The sequence below is a fragment of the Prenolepis imparis genome, unplaced genomic scaffold, assembly GCF_030444845.1.
Source record: "Prenolepis imparis isolate NDT839.2.m4 unplaced genomic scaffold, iyPreImpa1.0 SCAF_9, whole genome shotgun sequence".
Classification (NCBI taxonomy): Eukaryota; Metazoa; Arthropoda; class Insecta; order Hymenoptera; family Formicidae; genus Prenolepis; species Prenolepis imparis.
Window position 1 is genome coordinate 7,418,843 of NW_028141167.1, and position 15,989 is coordinate 7,434,831.

General features: G+C 35.2%; 1 protein-coding gene and 1 long non-coding RNA gene across 33 annotated transcripts in view; one reads left to right on the forward strand and one right to left on the reverse strand.

Annotated features, from left to right (window-relative positions):
* The window catches only part of LOC145940353 (uncharacterized), a 126,876-nt gene extending 123,324 nt beyond the window's left edge, over window positions 1-3,552 (forward strand). For both annotated transcript variants that reach the window (XR_014426000.1, XR_014426001.1), the window contains exons 9-10: window positions 3,106-3,369; window positions 3,504-3,552. This is a non-coding gene — a long non-coding RNA (uncharacterized LOC145940353). The remainder of the gene's footprint in view (window positions 1-3,105; window positions 3,370-3,503) is intronic.
* The window catches only part of Ryr (Ryanodine receptor), a 41,122-nt gene continuing 25,449 nt past the window's right edge, over window positions 317-15,989 (reverse strand). For 8 of the 31 annotated variants that reach the window (XM_083045303.1, XM_083045304.1, XM_083045310.1 and 5 more), the window contains 30 exons: window positions 15,824-15,978; window positions 15,090-15,273; window positions 14,601-14,621; window positions 14,240-14,517; window positions 13,906-14,126; window positions 13,701-13,791; window positions 13,251-13,573; window positions 12,770-13,073; window positions 12,528-12,681; window positions 11,622-12,416; window positions 10,407-11,425; window positions 9,932-10,303; window positions 9,564-9,676; window positions 8,854-8,947; window positions 8,489-8,743; window positions 8,333-8,353; window positions 8,054-8,074; window positions 7,383-7,794; window positions 6,884-7,288; window positions 6,597-6,813; window positions 5,654-6,509; window positions 5,376-5,575; window positions 4,106-4,352; window positions 3,666-3,944; window positions 2,454-2,740; window positions 2,312-2,372; window positions 1,929-2,204; window positions 1,683-1,839; window positions 1,441-1,606; window positions 317-1,352 (listed from right to left, as the gene is read on the reverse strand). In XM_083045303.1, the coding sequence (XP_082901429.1) occupies window positions 1,190-1,352; window positions 1,441-1,606; window positions 1,683-1,839; window positions 1,929-2,204; window positions 2,312-2,372; window positions 2,454-2,740; window positions 3,666-3,944; window positions 4,106-4,352; window positions 5,376-5,575; window positions 5,654-6,509; window positions 6,597-6,813; window positions 6,884-7,288; window positions 7,383-7,794; window positions 8,054-8,074; window positions 8,333-8,353; window positions 8,489-8,743; window positions 8,854-8,947; window positions 9,564-9,676; window positions 9,932-10,303; window positions 10,407-11,425; window positions 11,622-12,416; window positions 12,528-12,681; window positions 12,770-13,073; window positions 13,251-13,573; window positions 13,701-13,791; window positions 13,906-14,126; window positions 14,240-14,517; window positions 14,601-14,621; window positions 15,090-15,273; window positions 15,824-15,978 (8,147 nt within the window). In that variant the 3' untranslated portion in view covers window positions 317-1,189. Of the gene's footprint in view, window positions 1,353-1,440; window positions 1,607-1,682; window positions 1,840-1,928; window positions 2,205-2,311; window positions 2,373-2,453; window positions 2,741-3,665; window positions 3,945-4,105; window positions 4,353-5,375; window positions 5,576-5,653; window positions 6,510-6,596; window positions 6,814-6,883; window positions 7,289-7,382; window positions 7,795-8,053; window positions 8,075-8,332; window positions 8,354-8,488; window positions 8,744-8,853; window positions 8,948-9,147; window positions 9,258-9,563; window positions 9,677-9,931; window positions 10,304-10,406; window positions 11,426-11,621; window positions 12,417-12,527; window positions 12,682-12,769; window positions 13,074-13,250; window positions 13,574-13,700; window positions 13,792-13,905; window positions 14,127-14,239; window positions 14,518-14,600; window positions 14,622-15,089; window positions 15,274-15,823; window positions 15,979-15,989 lie in introns of all 31 variants that reach the window. The other 23 variants (XM_083045322.1, XM_083045325.1, XM_083045326.1 and 20 more) reach the window with 13 other exon arrangements.

Here is a 15,989-nt window from a genome sequence, read left to right on the forward strand (position 1 = left end):
CAAAATTAATTCCGGCCTCGGAGATCGATCGTATCGATCGTATAAAAGACTAGTTTTCATATCATTCTCTGATATTTGAAAGTATAAAAAAATTTTAATACAATTTCGAGATTCTAAATCAATGTCAGTCTTTAATAATTTTTTTATAGCAATATAAATTAAATAGAAATATGATGAGAGAGATATTAATTAATTTGCGATATTTGTAGATTTTAAAGTTTTGTAGATAAGATTACTTAAATTCTAAATAATAAAAAATTATATTTGAAAGCACACGCAATTTATAAAATTAAAGAAAAATTCTAGGATAACGAAGTAAAGAAGTATGTCGTTATTTATTACCAGATAGTCTTGCCGTAAAGTTTTATTTACAATATATTGATATTTTCAGATATATATATAATGTGAGCTCAGTCATAAATAATGTCCAAAAAGTTTTCATTCTTATATATAGCAATCGAAGAGATTTGCACATTATATAAACTTTGAATATCTTCAACTTACTTATACTATGTTATATATTTCAAACTTGTTATCGTTTCGATACAGCGCACCAATTATGCACAAGTATAGATCATAGATCTAGACGTATGAAAAGAAGGCAATTGTAGCGCTATGAATATGTAAATTTGTGCAGGCGATTCCGCCGATTCAACAATAATGTACCGTCGGTCGAAGAGAGTCGCTCGAGAGCTTTTATCAACCTTGAATTGATCGATTATCTAAAAGAGAAAATTATCTATGGTACCGCGCATTCGCGAGTTATCTTTACAAAGTTGAAAAAATATTTTCAATTTTATATGCGCGCGATTCGACGTCAGGCGCGAAATTCTCCGTGTCCAGACATCTTTTTTATTACACACGCAGTACATAATTAATGCACTAGACTCACACGCGAGAGACACAATCTACTAATTAGTTGGAATAACAATAAATTGTCAAATGGAAAACAGAGACACAAGTTTTTACGAGGTAAAATCTCTTCTCGTCGATATGAGGTAAGACGTAGAATTTTAAAAATTTGATTTTTTGAACGGACGTCGACTTTATACATTTCCGTCCGATGAGCAAGAATTGACGCTAAAAATGATCGAAGACGCGGTTCGAGGAGAAAAAAGTCCTCTTCGACAAGTGAGATCGATTGATCGATCCCTTCTTGGTCACTTCTTAATTAGAGTCGAGATTAATTTTATTTCTTCTTGGCCTCTTCTTCTACGGTCTCGTTCTGCTTACGGAAGCAATCGCCCACCGGGAAAAAGTCCCAACATCTTTGTTGATACATATTCCACACGTAAGTCTCCTGACCGGTATACTCGGTGTCCGGTTTGTTAATCAAGTGCATAAGGAAGAACCTGTTGATCGAAGATATTAAACAACAATATGAAATATTCTTTTATTGTAAAATTAAAAATATAAAATATTTATCTGTAAAGTATTTACATATAATTCGCTAAATTATGCTCCTGCTGAACATGAGTATCAAACCCATGTGGCACCGCGTCGAAATATTCCTTTCCTAAACCACATATGAAGCAATTACTCTCCATATTTGTCTTCACATTCTCGAGCTGGTCTCGAAGCTCGCCGAATGCGTCGATAATCAAACCTAAGAATTAATATGCGATATTACATTGGACTCTCTTTTTATTGCGAATCGCGAAACATTAATCGTGCGCGTTTACCTTGAATGATAGCTAATAGAATGACGATCACGAAGAAAAAGAACGTGATGTCGAACATTATACGATAAACCTCGTAATCGTCACCATCGGGTTCACCGATCTCGTCACCTATACCACCGCCAGCCCTTACGCCTTTGTATAAATGGAAAATAAAACACTGCAAACAAAATTATGTCAGTACTTTGAAATTAAAATAACCTACGCAAAGTTTAAGTTTGGATAAAGATTTTTTTTTATACGACATACCGTTAACATATGATGACACTTTTTATCCGTTTCATCTTCCTCTTGTATATAGAATTTTCTGAAGAAATTGAAAGCTATCACGGTGTAAATATATACTATGATTGTCAGTAGCATCACTGTCAAAACCAGTTGTTTCCCGTTATGCGTTACCGATTGTAAGATCGTTCTCAGAGTTTTGAAACCGACCGCGACGTCCAACAGATGAGCGGCGAAAAAGAAATTATTGTAGTTTCCGAGGATTGAAAATGTAAAGTACCATAAGCTATACAAAAATGCCTAGAAATAAAATAATACGTTTTATATTTTTGATATATAAAAATGTATATTTATAAAATTATATAAATTAATTAAAATTTCTCTCGAATTTATTTAAGAGCACTTACGTTATCCGTAATAGTGACACCGGCCTTCCAAATTTGATATCTCCAATCGATATTTATAATACTGTAAAACATCAGTCTTTATATCATACAAAATTTCTCTCTCATCAAAAATATAGAATATTATTAAGACATTCACACTTACAAATGTATCAAACCGGAGCCTTCCTCTTCTTGTTGGCCGAAAGAAGTCTTTTCCATTCCGAGCAAATTGCTGATGTAATCGAAATCGTATGTCTCGCTATATTTTTGCCGGACTTTCTTTTTCACAAACTTGTCCCAATAATTCACGGGGAAAGTTTTCGCAGATATTACCATTTTGTCCCAATGCGCCTTAATATCATCCTCTTCCGGCGTCTCGGCTATATACAATCCATCGAATTCTACTCGTCGTGCAATTTCTTTCTCTCGTTTGAAGATAGCCAATGGAACCTGAAGAAATATATGTATATATATATCTCAATGTAAATCAAATATATTTCATGAAAACACACACATTATATTTTTGAAAATATTATACTATTAAAAAATATTACTAAAATATTATATAAATATATAATTTAAAATTTTAAATATTAATATATATAACTTAAATATAACTAGAACAACACAAGCGCGCGCTATACTTAGATTTTATATTAAAGAAAAAAAATGATATTTAAAAAAAATAATATAAAGTTTGTTTAAATTCGATTAATATTTTTTCACTGATTAAAGCGTTAATTTGCAAATTAAATTTTGAAATAATAATATGTTAAGAAAATTAAAATAGTAATATTTTATTTTATTTGTTACAGGTAGCATTGTTAAAACGTCGCGCGCGAGTTTGACTACGAAAGTCGAATGCCGAACGGACGTTGCTTCGCGCGATTATAGTTTTCGCATCGTTTTTTCTCATTGCAAGTGCAATGCGCGAAATACGCGTGTGTCTCACGCGTCGCGTCGGGAGTGCCGTGTAAAGTTTTTTTTGTAATTATTCGTGTTTTCGCGAGTGTTGCCATGGACCAAGAGAGGAGGAGGAGGCCCAGGGAGGCATCGGGCAACAGCGGGACAACTTGAAGGTATGCAAAAGAAAACATTTTTTTTAAACTGCATTCGACCGTTTCCAGCCTTTCAAAACACCCTGTACACACACACACACACCTACACACACATACACACATGTATATAAATAATTTGAATATTTTGTTTTCAGATCAATCTGTGTGCTGTGTACTACAACTCCGCTATTGCACGTATCGGTGAGTGAGAAATTGTTTTTATTTCGATCAAATTGAAAATATTATGCTTTTTTTAGAAAGGGATTTTATAGGTATAGTTATTCTAAATCTAAATTATTCATCTTTCGTAAATATACCTTCAAATGATAATATGCAACCAGCATGGCGAGTGAAACGATAGAATGTAGAGCAGCCAATAGTCTCATGACGTGAGCCATATAATAATAATCCTCAGACACTTCCACGAATTCCTGAACCTCTTCGTCTTCCTCTTCCGAACCATCGTCACCACTACCGCTACCCATTTCAACACCACTACCTGCTAAACCCGATGGACCGTCACCCGACATTTCCGCTAATAGATCCGCTATGCTACCATTATCTTCCTCATCCGAGTTGTCAGCCAAAGACGTAACCTAGATTAAAATCAACATATACAAAAAAAATATATAAAACACGTTTCTCTCTTAGATCTACAAATGTACGTAACATGAGTTTATGAAATCTTTAGTAAAGACCTTAATATCTTATTTATAAAAAATTCAAAGCTTTCTATTACAAATTTTCTTTTACAAACCTTGTAAAAGAGTAGCATAAAGTTAATGCAGAAGGCCAAAACCAGCGCGACATATTTTAAATTGTAGAAATTTCGAGCTAGGAAAGACACCACGCGGTGACCGTATTTAGATAAATCGATACTCGATCCTGTAGAAGGTTCGGCTGTGGTTTCTTGCTTCGCTTCAGCCTCTACCGCTGCCATAGCCGCTTGTTGAGCTGCCGCTGCTTCGGCTGCCGCGGCGGCTTGAGCCCGAGCCTGTTCACCACTATATAAATATCGTAATAAAGCATTAATTAAGAGAAAAGAATAGTCGTACACAAGCAATGCCATTAAAAATTAATTCCATACATGATTTAAATTCTATTTGCAACTACAAAATAAAAACAAATATCACAGTTCTTAATAAAAAAAGATAATTGTTCTCGTGTGATTTTGTTGTCGTTAAAAGTGAGAAAGTATACACTTTTTACTGCAATTTATTTTAACTGACTGTGAGAGAGAGATGGAGAGAGAAAGACTTCTCTAAATCGAGATATAATCTGAATATATGATACTTTAATATATTATTTTTCTATTCTATAAAGAGAAAACAATCGATTTTTAGAATGAAATTAATTTTATTTTTATAATTAATCAATAAGGTTTCGCATATTTCGAATAAATGAATTCTACACTCGTAAAAATGCTAGAGTCTAACAACTTTTATAAATAAGAGCAGTTTCAGTTTACTGCAATTTATTTGTGCGTAAAAAAATATAAACAATCTCGATCTAAAAGAACGTAACCGGTCAGTTCTGTATGGAACAAGACGTTACTACTGCCTTAACTGATCAGCTGATCAGTCTCGCGTTCATTCATATATCTACGGTGCACCGAATTTTGAGATTGCTATAACTTGAAGAAAAATTGATATAACAACAAAAGATCTCTCTCTTTTGCGTTTCGTTTCACTAATCTGTCTTAAAGCAGAGACTTTTATCATAACACATATGCATATGTGTATACTGACATAAGAAAACTAAAGTGTCGAATTATAAAATAATAATTTTTAAGCTTATAATAATAATTTTTAAGCTCATATAAATAATAATCTTTAAACTTATTAATATATCTGTATGTATCAATAATTATTATTACATACTTAAAAATTATTACTACGTATAATTCATCTATATTCTCGTTATATTTTATATAGCTAATATTTATTTGCTTTATTACGCTCTATAATCCGGATGTTTAAAATATTTAAATATTGTTTTTTTAGTAGCTGCATTGGTTACATACTAACCCAAGTAAGTCGGCTAAAGTGACAGGTCCTTCGCTTTCTCCCCCTTCAGCTGTTGCTCCCTCTTCACCAGCACCTTCGTCAGGTGTGCTCTCGCCCGTTTCTTCGATACTAGACTGCGGTGTAGAAGTGCTAGATTCATGCGGCGCTATCTTTATTTGTCCTCCTTCCTCTTTCGTTATATCCATTCCGAAGGCTTGCACCTGCACGAATATTTAAAAATATTTTTTAGAGTTGTATTATATTTTTAGCATTTTTTAGATTATATCGAAAAATCTTACCTGTAGATTTGATTCATCTGGTGTCGGTGGCAATGCAGGTAAATGTCTCGATGGTTTCTCCTCTTCCTCCTTGACGACAATAGGCTCCTCTAATTGTGGTCCTCTCATTAGCGATAATAAAAGTCTCATAAAGTACTTGATTACACAGCCGACGCCAAAACCGGAATAATAGAACGCGTAGAAAATCATCTTGAAAAAGCCAATAAATAGCTCAGGAATCGTCATCTGTTGCATCTCGGCGATCTTGTTTTTGATATTTGTCGGCGAGAACATGTAGAAGAAATAATAGATGCCGTCTTTGAAGGCTTGTATACCTCGTCTGATCGGATCTTTATTTCTTTCTTCATCGTCCTCGGTCATGTACGTGTACGAGGACTCCCTTGCTTTGCCGATTCCACCGCTTTCCTCGACAGTCATTAACGCGCTCGCGTGCTGCATCTCGAAAATCGCATCCTCGCAGAAATTGATGAAGGTCTCGAGTTTCTCCTTTTCGCCGGCCTCGACCACTGTATTATAGAAGTAAATTCTCTTTGACTCCTTGATCTGCGGTTTCTCCCACTGCTCGATGTTCGATTCCTTGATCTCGAAGTACACACGCTCGATCTTCTTATTGCCACCGAGGATCTCGATTCTGCCTAAGAACGGCTCGAAATAATTCAAGACAGAACCAGCTGTCTCGAGGAATCTCGCTAATCTCGGCTCATTAGGCATATGCTCGGACAGATTGGTGAGCAATACAGCAAGATTGAAACCGATCTCTTTTGCCGGTTCGTGGAAACGATCCATAAAAGCGACGTAATCGATCTTGCCGTCGTGATTCATCTCGCAACAGGCCAGGAGAAATTCGATCTCTTCGCTAAAAAAAATTTTTGAATTTATTTATCCTGTTGTTAAACGAAGTAATATAATTCGGAAGAAAAATGCTGATATTTTTTAAACATACCTGGTATAACTCTTCTGCTGCTCCATTTTCTCCTTGAAATCCTTAGGATAGACCCATCCGTCATTGTTAAGATCAACTTCCAAGAAACTTGGCGATGATACCAGATCTTTCAATTTTAAGAACATGTCGAAGTATTTTAAGATCAGTTCCACGTTACTTGCCGATTCGACCAAGGTATCTACCATCTGTTTTCCGATTGTTCCGTTCACCACGTTGCCTTTAAATTACATTAAATGTTAATTATTTTATTTATTTTTTCGAATAAAATTTAAAAAAAAGATACATACCTTCAAGCATAGAAAGCATCATAGTAATCATGTCTTTCTGCAAGTTCAATAATTCCTTCAAAAGATCTACTTGACTAGAATGCTTCGACAACTTGTCCTGCATGTGCGAGAATAAGAAAAGGAAACCTCCGACCGCGTCCCACAATCTAGAATGTGCTAAAGCTTGTTGATTTTGCGCGCATGGACCTTGAATAACTTCTGTGAGGGTATTGAAAACTTGACTGGCGACACCGATAGCCTTGAAGAAATTTGCTTTGCCAGCAGGATCGATAAGTTCTTTACTCGAATAATGCCAATAGAAATCCATGATCGATTCCTGTAGTCGCAGCAAGTAATCGACAGTGCAAATGACAACGTTCACCGTCGTCGTATTACCAGCCTGTGTTCTGAGATAATTCTGCCAATCTATATTACAGATACAAATAATAATAACAATAATGAAATGATAAAACATCACTCGATTAAACTTAATTCTTAATAACGATAACGTAATACTTACCGAGATTATGACCTTCGCAAGTGAGTTGGATAAAACGGAATAAGGCGCAAGTGAATTCAGCGTCGTGCATATTCTTTTCGCCGGCTGCACCCTCGGAACCGACACCGAGTCCTTCAGCCTTCGTATTCCTCTCGAAAGCGTCCAAATCCAATACGCTACAAGAGTTCATTAGACCCGCGATAGACGTGAAGAAACCGACGTCCTTCTTCTCTTTAAGATGGTTTAGCATCCCTCGTTGAATTTCGATATTGCCGCCACGCAGAATCGAAATTCCAAGTTCTAAAGTTTTCATGACCATCTCACTGGAAACGCCCTTGCATGCTGATATGTGTAAAAGAACCATCTCCGCGACGCCGCGATTCGCTAGGCGAGCTTGATGGAACAAGAGCTTCTGTTTTTCCATTTCTTGCTCCTGTAGTTACACAGGATATAATAGATATAAATAAAATCACTTTAAAATACACAATATATTTTATATAAATAACAATGTTTAAATATATAATTTAAATATATAATATAAATATATAATGTTTAAACAAAACATACAGTAATTTATGATATAATTTTTATGCAATTTTAAATTAACTGCTATTTAAAATACAACTTTTATTTTACATATATTATTTTTATTTAACATATATATAAATATGGCATACAAATCAGTGTCTTACCATTAGTTTATGCATGGGCCTCTTGAGAATTACGTTAAAATAGAGAATATATAAGTTAGTAATAAATTTCAGAATTAAAAAACGAGAAAAACAATCGCAATAGCCTACGGTGTTTTGCTTGCTTATGAATGATATTTTACATTGTTTGACGTTTCAATGAATAGTGTACAATTAAATAGGATTCGGATGTCGAAATGCGGAGAACACATATGATTGACACTTTGGATTGCGAGCATACATTAAAGCGGATAAATTCTCGCACTAACTACTTATTCTTACCATAAGTAGCTTACGTGCCAGCTTTTAGTAAGTTAGAAAAAGATAGGGAATTTGTTAATGCGGTAGATTTCGGAAAATTGTCAAAGGATTCGATTATTTCTCACTAAAAATTATCATCTATCTATAAATGAAAATTTAGTAATTAAAGATACCTACATGGATCGAAGCTCCCCCTTCTTCTTCGCCGCCGCCACCGCCGTCGCCTTCCTCTTCACCCTCTTCCTCTTCCTCTCCACAAGATTTTGAAATAATATGCGCGTAACTCATATAAAGTGGATCTTCTTGAAGCGCACCTGAGCGTTCAGTCATCGCACCGCGACAGAATGTTGTCACCAATTGTGTCAATGGATCTGGCTTGCCTTCGTCCTCATCCTTATCCATTTTGCTCAATTCAGCATCTTCAAATGATTGCTAAAAGAAAAAAAGATATATGCACACATTTTAATATATTTGAATATAAAATTATGTGTGTGTACATATATTAAATATTATATTTTGAATGAATCTAATAATATAATTACCGTAAGATCCTCGATCATTACTTCTTGACCTACATTTTCTTCTTGTAGCCACATCTCATAATACGTTCGCGCAAAAATATTTATTGCACGGTGCCTAGGAAAAAAAATATTTAATTTTATATAATTATAATTATATATATAATTATAATTAAATATATATAATTGTAATTATAAAGAATTATACACATATACAATATTATATATTCTAAGAAACAATTTATATTAGTGTTAACACATTATGAAAAAATTGCTTTATATGCGCATATATTAGATATTAATTTACATTAATCATACCTTCTCAATTTATACAGAGGCTCACTACGTAAGCATGCAATCGCTGCTCTTTTTCTGGCAGCGCATAACACGCGTTTCCATCCATCTCGCGATGGCGGTGGCTTTGTCGCCTGTTAACGTGCGCATAAACAGCAAGTGCACTCTCATTAAATTATTAACAGTTATGTTTATTAGTCATTGATTAATATTAGATTGAACACTCAAAATTGATTAATTTCATCGCCGAATAATATCTCTCTTTGATTAATAAACAGCAAAATAGCTAATTAATTCTACGTAAAATAATACAAAATGCATCGACATTTGATATAACTCAAAATAAAAATGATTCTAATGATGTTAAAATAATTGATAACGACATTGCAACTGAAGGATTAACTGAAGCAAAAAACATAACCGAATAGCAAGAAGGATACCTGGGCAGGGAATGTAGGGAAGTTTGACGGAAGCAAGCGATTACCGCTCGTTTACGTTGGATCGACACCACGGATCGGTATTGACCCTTGCTCTGCTGTTGTGGATGATCTATCTACTCGAGAACATAAAAGCATGGAATAAATATGATGAATACTTCGATCACTTAAAAAGAAAAATGATAATGATCCTCAGGTGACAATGGCATTTTTAATCTTCTAGTGTGATCACAAAAATATTAAGATTTAGCAAATTAAAAGAATCTCAAAATTCTTCAAAAGAATCTTGAAAATTATTCTGAGTAATTTAAACATCGAGAAAAATTTTGAAAATTATTCCAACGTTAAATAGAAAAATGTCTATAACTAACCATGTGTAAACCGTATAAAACTTTTGCCATATCGGTGATTCGAGCGACGACATCTTCCAGTTGTTGAGCCTTGACAGACTCCGTCGCATCTTTCTTCTGACCCAATTTAGAATACAAATAATGCTGCCAGGACATCTCGTCGGCTGGGTCGATTTTATCCGGCAATGTCAGTTGAGTTTTAGCGAATTCCGCGATCTCGTACTCCTGCATCTTTTTCAAGAATCTATCTTTACAATGCTGTACCAGCTCCTGTTCGCGACCGGCAAATAGATTCAAACCAACAGGTAGCAGTCGCTTTAGACACGCAACCATCAAGGATGCTTGTACTTCCTTGTCCTTGTCTCTTTTTTTGTCACGATGTTTCTTCTTTTTCTGAAAGAAGAGTCGAAGAGATAATTAATTCTTTAATCTTAATCTTCTTTTAAGATATAATTGACTAACACGATTAAATTATTATTGAGTAAGTTATACGAACCTTGCCTCCTCCGGAGGGCGCACTGCCATCGGATACTGCAGCAGGTCTTCTGGTTGCAGTAGGCATGATGAGTACCATGTTATCGATCTCGTTCGCAGATATAAAGTTTTGTTCCTCACGCAAGAAATATTGCGACTTGGACCAGATGTTAAATATAGCTGCTACGTGATTATATAGATCCTCGGCCTCGGGAATATTATTCCTCAACCAATGATTCCTCTGAAGATCGACATATTTTATTAACAGAGGATAGAATGAATAGATATCGCGAACTAATAGTTGCCAATCTTCCTGTATCTGCGCCTCGATTTGTGATGTATCGTCGACCGAGGATTTGATGAAACCTCGAAGAGATTCTTCTTTATGAAACATGGTATCCGTTCGTTTTCTGACACGTTCGGCCAGAGGCAAGAACGGGTCCTTCAGCAATTCTTCAGACGAATTGATGATGATTTGCTGTGTATAGGCGGCGATACGCGTCATCCACGGTGCGTTTTCGTTGCCGATATTCTTTTTGATTAACTTCAGCACGTTTTTCAACAACTGATTCATGTGGTCGCTAGTGACCATACTGACGTAGGTACCTTCGGTTGGATTCACGTTGTCGGGCCCTTGAGCCCACCAGAAGGGCAAATAGGAGCATAACAAAGGTAGAATCACATCGACGATATAAGGAGCATCGTTGTAAGTCTTTTCAGATTCGACGAATTGATCCACCTCGTTGAGAATCGTCTCCAAGGTCGGCATACTTGATTCCATTTTCGCCATAATATCTTGAGCTTCCAGAGAATGATCTGCGATTCGGTTCAGGAGGGAATACTGATTGTGTTTATTCAAGTGCGGTTCTAAGAAAGCTACCGGGAAACAACTTGAGAAGGCACCCAAACAAGAACCCAAATTCGGTTTGTGTCGCTCGACCTCAGTCTTCAGGTACTTTCGGTCATGGGTTAAACTAGCATCTATTCCGAGAGTGTATAGAGACGCCAGCATTTTGTACGATGCTACTTGAATTTCGTCGACTATGAACAAAGATAAAATTATGATTAAATCATATATATATATACATATATATTATTTATTTATTAAATTATTTTAATATTTATATAGTTATTAAAATAATTATATAACAAATTATATAAATTATATATAAAATACATATATATACATATATATAATTATTTTTATTGTGTCAAATTTAATACTTCAAATACTTACGTAACAAATCGCTACCATACTCGCACGCGGCAAGATGGTCGAACATTGCAGTAAGAACTGGCAAAACAACGCTATTGATGTACGATAATGATGTAGATGTTTTCAAATGAGTGCCTCTGAGATGACTGTACTTCCCCTCTTGCAGATTCAGAATCGTATGGCCCAAATCGTCGGCGGTGTTGTTAAAGAACGTCAACATGGACGTTCTAATAAATTCCGGACAGTTTTTCACGAGACTCTTAGCATCTATGCTCTTTACGAGCACTTGTAGACAACGAACTGTTATCCTCACATCCGCACCGAAGGCGGCGAGTCTCGATCTCAGCAGACTCGCTAACTTACAGAAAAGAGCGGCCACCATCTCCTTTTCCTTCAAGGACGCCGCGCCGACATTGTTCGTGGCGGTAGCCACAGCGATGAAATAATTTCTATGCGTGTTGAAATATTTCTCAATCAGCGGTAGAACTACTTTACTGAAAAATTTGATGTCTCTTGTGCAAGTTTTGAAACTATTTCGTCGACTAAATGTGTCAGCAGGTTTCAGAAGCTTCATATTGATCGTTGCTTTGTCCAGATAAGCAATTAGTTTCTCCAACAACGAGTAAGCGAATCTTAATTCTACCGCAGCAGCGGCGCCAGCCACTTCGGTTTCGGTACCGCCACGATTAGGTTTGTGAAGCTTGTAGCCTTGATACTGCAAATATTTCAGAAACTCTTGCGATCGCTCGCGATCTTTTCGTTTCTCTTTATCAGTCAGCAGGTCGTAAGGTACTAGCTGAGGATGAATGCCGCCTCCTGTAATTATAAAAATATGTCAATCAGAGAAAATTATTCAATAAATTTAATTTTAATTCAAATGAAAATTAAGAAGAGTAACAAGTAATAGATATATCAGTCCATGCTAACCACAAGTATTAAGTTCTTCTTTCTTCTTCTTCGCCCAAATATCATGAGCATTATCTGCCAAACGTTCGGCCATATTTTGCATTTCTCTGCTTAGTGTCAAATTAGTCATGTCCACCGGATGAGGATTGTAATTAAACGGATTCGCCGAGTCGCCCTACATATTTTAAAAATATGTGAAAATATGTAAACGTATATCTCTTCTTCGTAAATATGATGAATTTTGTGTGGATAATTTTTCTTACTTGACTTTTGGAAGACCTTCTCATAGAACTGCGATTGGTCGACGGAACGTCGACCTCCGCGTGTTCTACGCTCCAACCAATCGCCAGAAGAGCTTTCAAGCTCTCTCTAACAGGTTCTTTATATCGTTCTCGTTCGTAATCGCTCAACATATTATACGGTTTTAATCTTGGATGAGTTTTATTCACATCTGACCATTGCTCACCGTAAGTCCAACCATTCTCTAATTTACGACTGGCCCAAGCGTCGTGATAATGCTCGGAGAACTTTTGTACTATTTGATTAAGATCGTTATTGAGGACCACGCTAAAAAAAAGATAATATCAAAATAATAGACTTTCCAAATTCTTTACTTTCTATTATTTTTCAATTATTATTTTTATAATTTATAATTTTAATTAAAGGAAGAGAATTTTTGTATAACTTAATATATTAATTTAATATAATTATATAGAATTTTGATAATAAAAAATTAATAATAACCTGGATGTATTTATTGGTTGCGGATTATAAGGTCCATCGGGTGATTGAGCCGCGGCCGACTTGCTGCCGTACCACTCGTCGTCATAATTTTTCGACAAAGAATAATCTGGCGGCAAAGCGCAACCGATGGCCGTCAAGCATGGCAGAGCTTTTCCGAAAAGTTCTGGATCGTAATCCATCTTAGCTAAGGAATCGAAAATATTGCTGAAAAGAACCATCGTGAGGCGTTTTTCTTCGTCGCTCGATGCACCGTATGTGCCTTGACCTCCAGAGCCAGTAGAGCCATAATATTTCGCGCAACGGTCGTAATGCAGCGTTAATAACTAAAAAAGAATAAAATTATTAACAGATATTAACGATAGTAACGATATTTTACTGCGATTAATTTTTAATAATGCGAAATGACAGAACAAATAATTTGACAATAAAATAATTAAATAATCAACGTACTCTGAGAGCAACGGTAGTGTACTCTGACAAATTTGACACATCGACGGTCAGTTTTCGTAATAATTTCAATAACATGCTCGGCTGCATCTGGCTACAAGGGGGATTTTTAAAATAAAGATAATGAATGCATGGATTTTTCTTGAAGAGCAGCAAACGTATTTAATTAAAATCGATTTAGATAATATTGGAGAAGTTTTTTGCTTACCTGGTCAACGCGACGAGGAAATCCGAGACAGCTTCTCTCTGTCCCTTCGTCAGCATCCGGTTCTTACTGAGTCGATAGACCGTGTGCAACGTAGCATCGAGTAAACTCCCGTAGTTGTCCGCCTCGTTGTAAAATTTCGAATGCTTAATCAGCAACGGCAGAATGCTGTTTCCTATGTAGCGATTCATAGCGAGTGCCATGTCGGATTCGTATCCGTCGTTCTGTGAAAAAAAAATTCTCGCTTTTATTATTTTAGAATAATAAATAAGTCATTATGAAGATAATAATGAATAAATAATATTACATTTAAGATAGATAAAATAGTAATTCTTACTCTGTCGAGCATAGTAGCGGCGCGAAGATCTGGCAGAAAAGCTTCTTCCAATATTTTGTAGAATAATTCCTGCGTTTCGATACCATAAACACGCTCCAAAAATAATACGATACTTTGTTTGTGTCCTGGTATCAAACCAGACGGCGTATCGCTTTTTGGTCGTTCCTCGCCGGCAGCGGGATTCAGTAACGTGAACCGCAAAGACAGCACACCCTGAAGATCGTCCAAGGGTACTAACGATCTCAAAATTGCTCGGGCTCGTAGAGATTCGTTCTTTCCTGAAATAATTGCGTTATTTTAAATAAAGAGACGTTGTTTCGATATTAATTATATCAAAGCAAAGTTTTGGTTCGTATATTACCAACTGACTTTATCGAGGCCTCTGTTGCTCATTAAGAAAAAAATTAATTGCTGTTATTCATTGCACTTTACATGTAATAATGAATTTTTAACGATTTTTTATGTTGCGAAAAATATGCGTGCAATGAAAGTGCGAAGTATAAATTTACTCAAATATTTAACACTCACAATCTCAAAAGAAAAAATTATCTGATGTATTTTATTATTTGTCTATAGTCTATATATCATGTGCGCGCTTCATGTATTTACAAATGTAAAGAAAATTAATCTGAAATCTTATTCAATACTAATTAATATTTTTTTATTTCTCTTTTCTCTGTCTATCTTATTACGCATTTTATTTATATTGATCATTTTAATTAAGTAACTGAAGTAAGAATTAAACACTAGTTTAATATTTTTAAAAAACATAATTAGAACATAATTATTAATCGTGATTTTGTATTAATGAAGATGTGAAGGTTCTACTCTTTGAATTATAATGCATTACCTTGCTCTATGACAGAAGAATCTGGAGCACAGCGGCCTAATAGATCGACGAGAGTACAATAAAAATTTAAAATCGCCGCGCCTGTATCTATATAGTCTTCGTCCTCATCTGACTCCGGAAGGGGATGCTCGAATTGCATCATTATAGCTGTCCCTTCAGCTTCATCGTGTACCTGTGCGAGATACTAAGTTGATACCGTATTAATCGAAGATCAAATACGTAAAAATGTTTTGCAGATAATTCAATCTAATAGTTGTGTATAGTCATTTTATGCCACATTTAGTGAATTTAATTTGTCTTTTTCAAAAATGCAATTGTATGAATTACTAGTTTTGAGGAACTAAGCTCAAATTAATTTTAAGGGGAGATTTTGTGCAACAAAAACAATTCTAATGTAATAAAATGAATTAAATCATGTGTATTTTACGGGGTAAAACAGACAAAAGTATATTGTTGACATGTAAAAAATTAAATTATACAAATCTAGAAATCACACACACATATATAAGAGCAGATCGGAATTTAAAAAGTTATTTTGGGAAAATTTTTTAATAAGAACATATATAAATTCTAAGAATGTATTCATAAATTTCTAGGGACGCACAGAATTGAAAATATATATAAGGACTTTTTTTAAACAGCAATCAAGAGCAGAACGGTTTCTTACTTACGAAATAGTTTGATTATAATCCTTAGTTTTGCAAATAACTAAATAAAGAAATTAGATATCTTACTTTTCGTCTATCGGCAATGCGTTCGGACATCTTGTTAGCATCTATGATGGCTCTTAACAGACCTTCACCCTCGCCTCGAAGAGCAGGGCCTAAACATTCTGGTCTTCTGATTAGCAGACGGATTACCAAGTTTGCATTCTCCTCCACACTTTCATCTAATATGTTA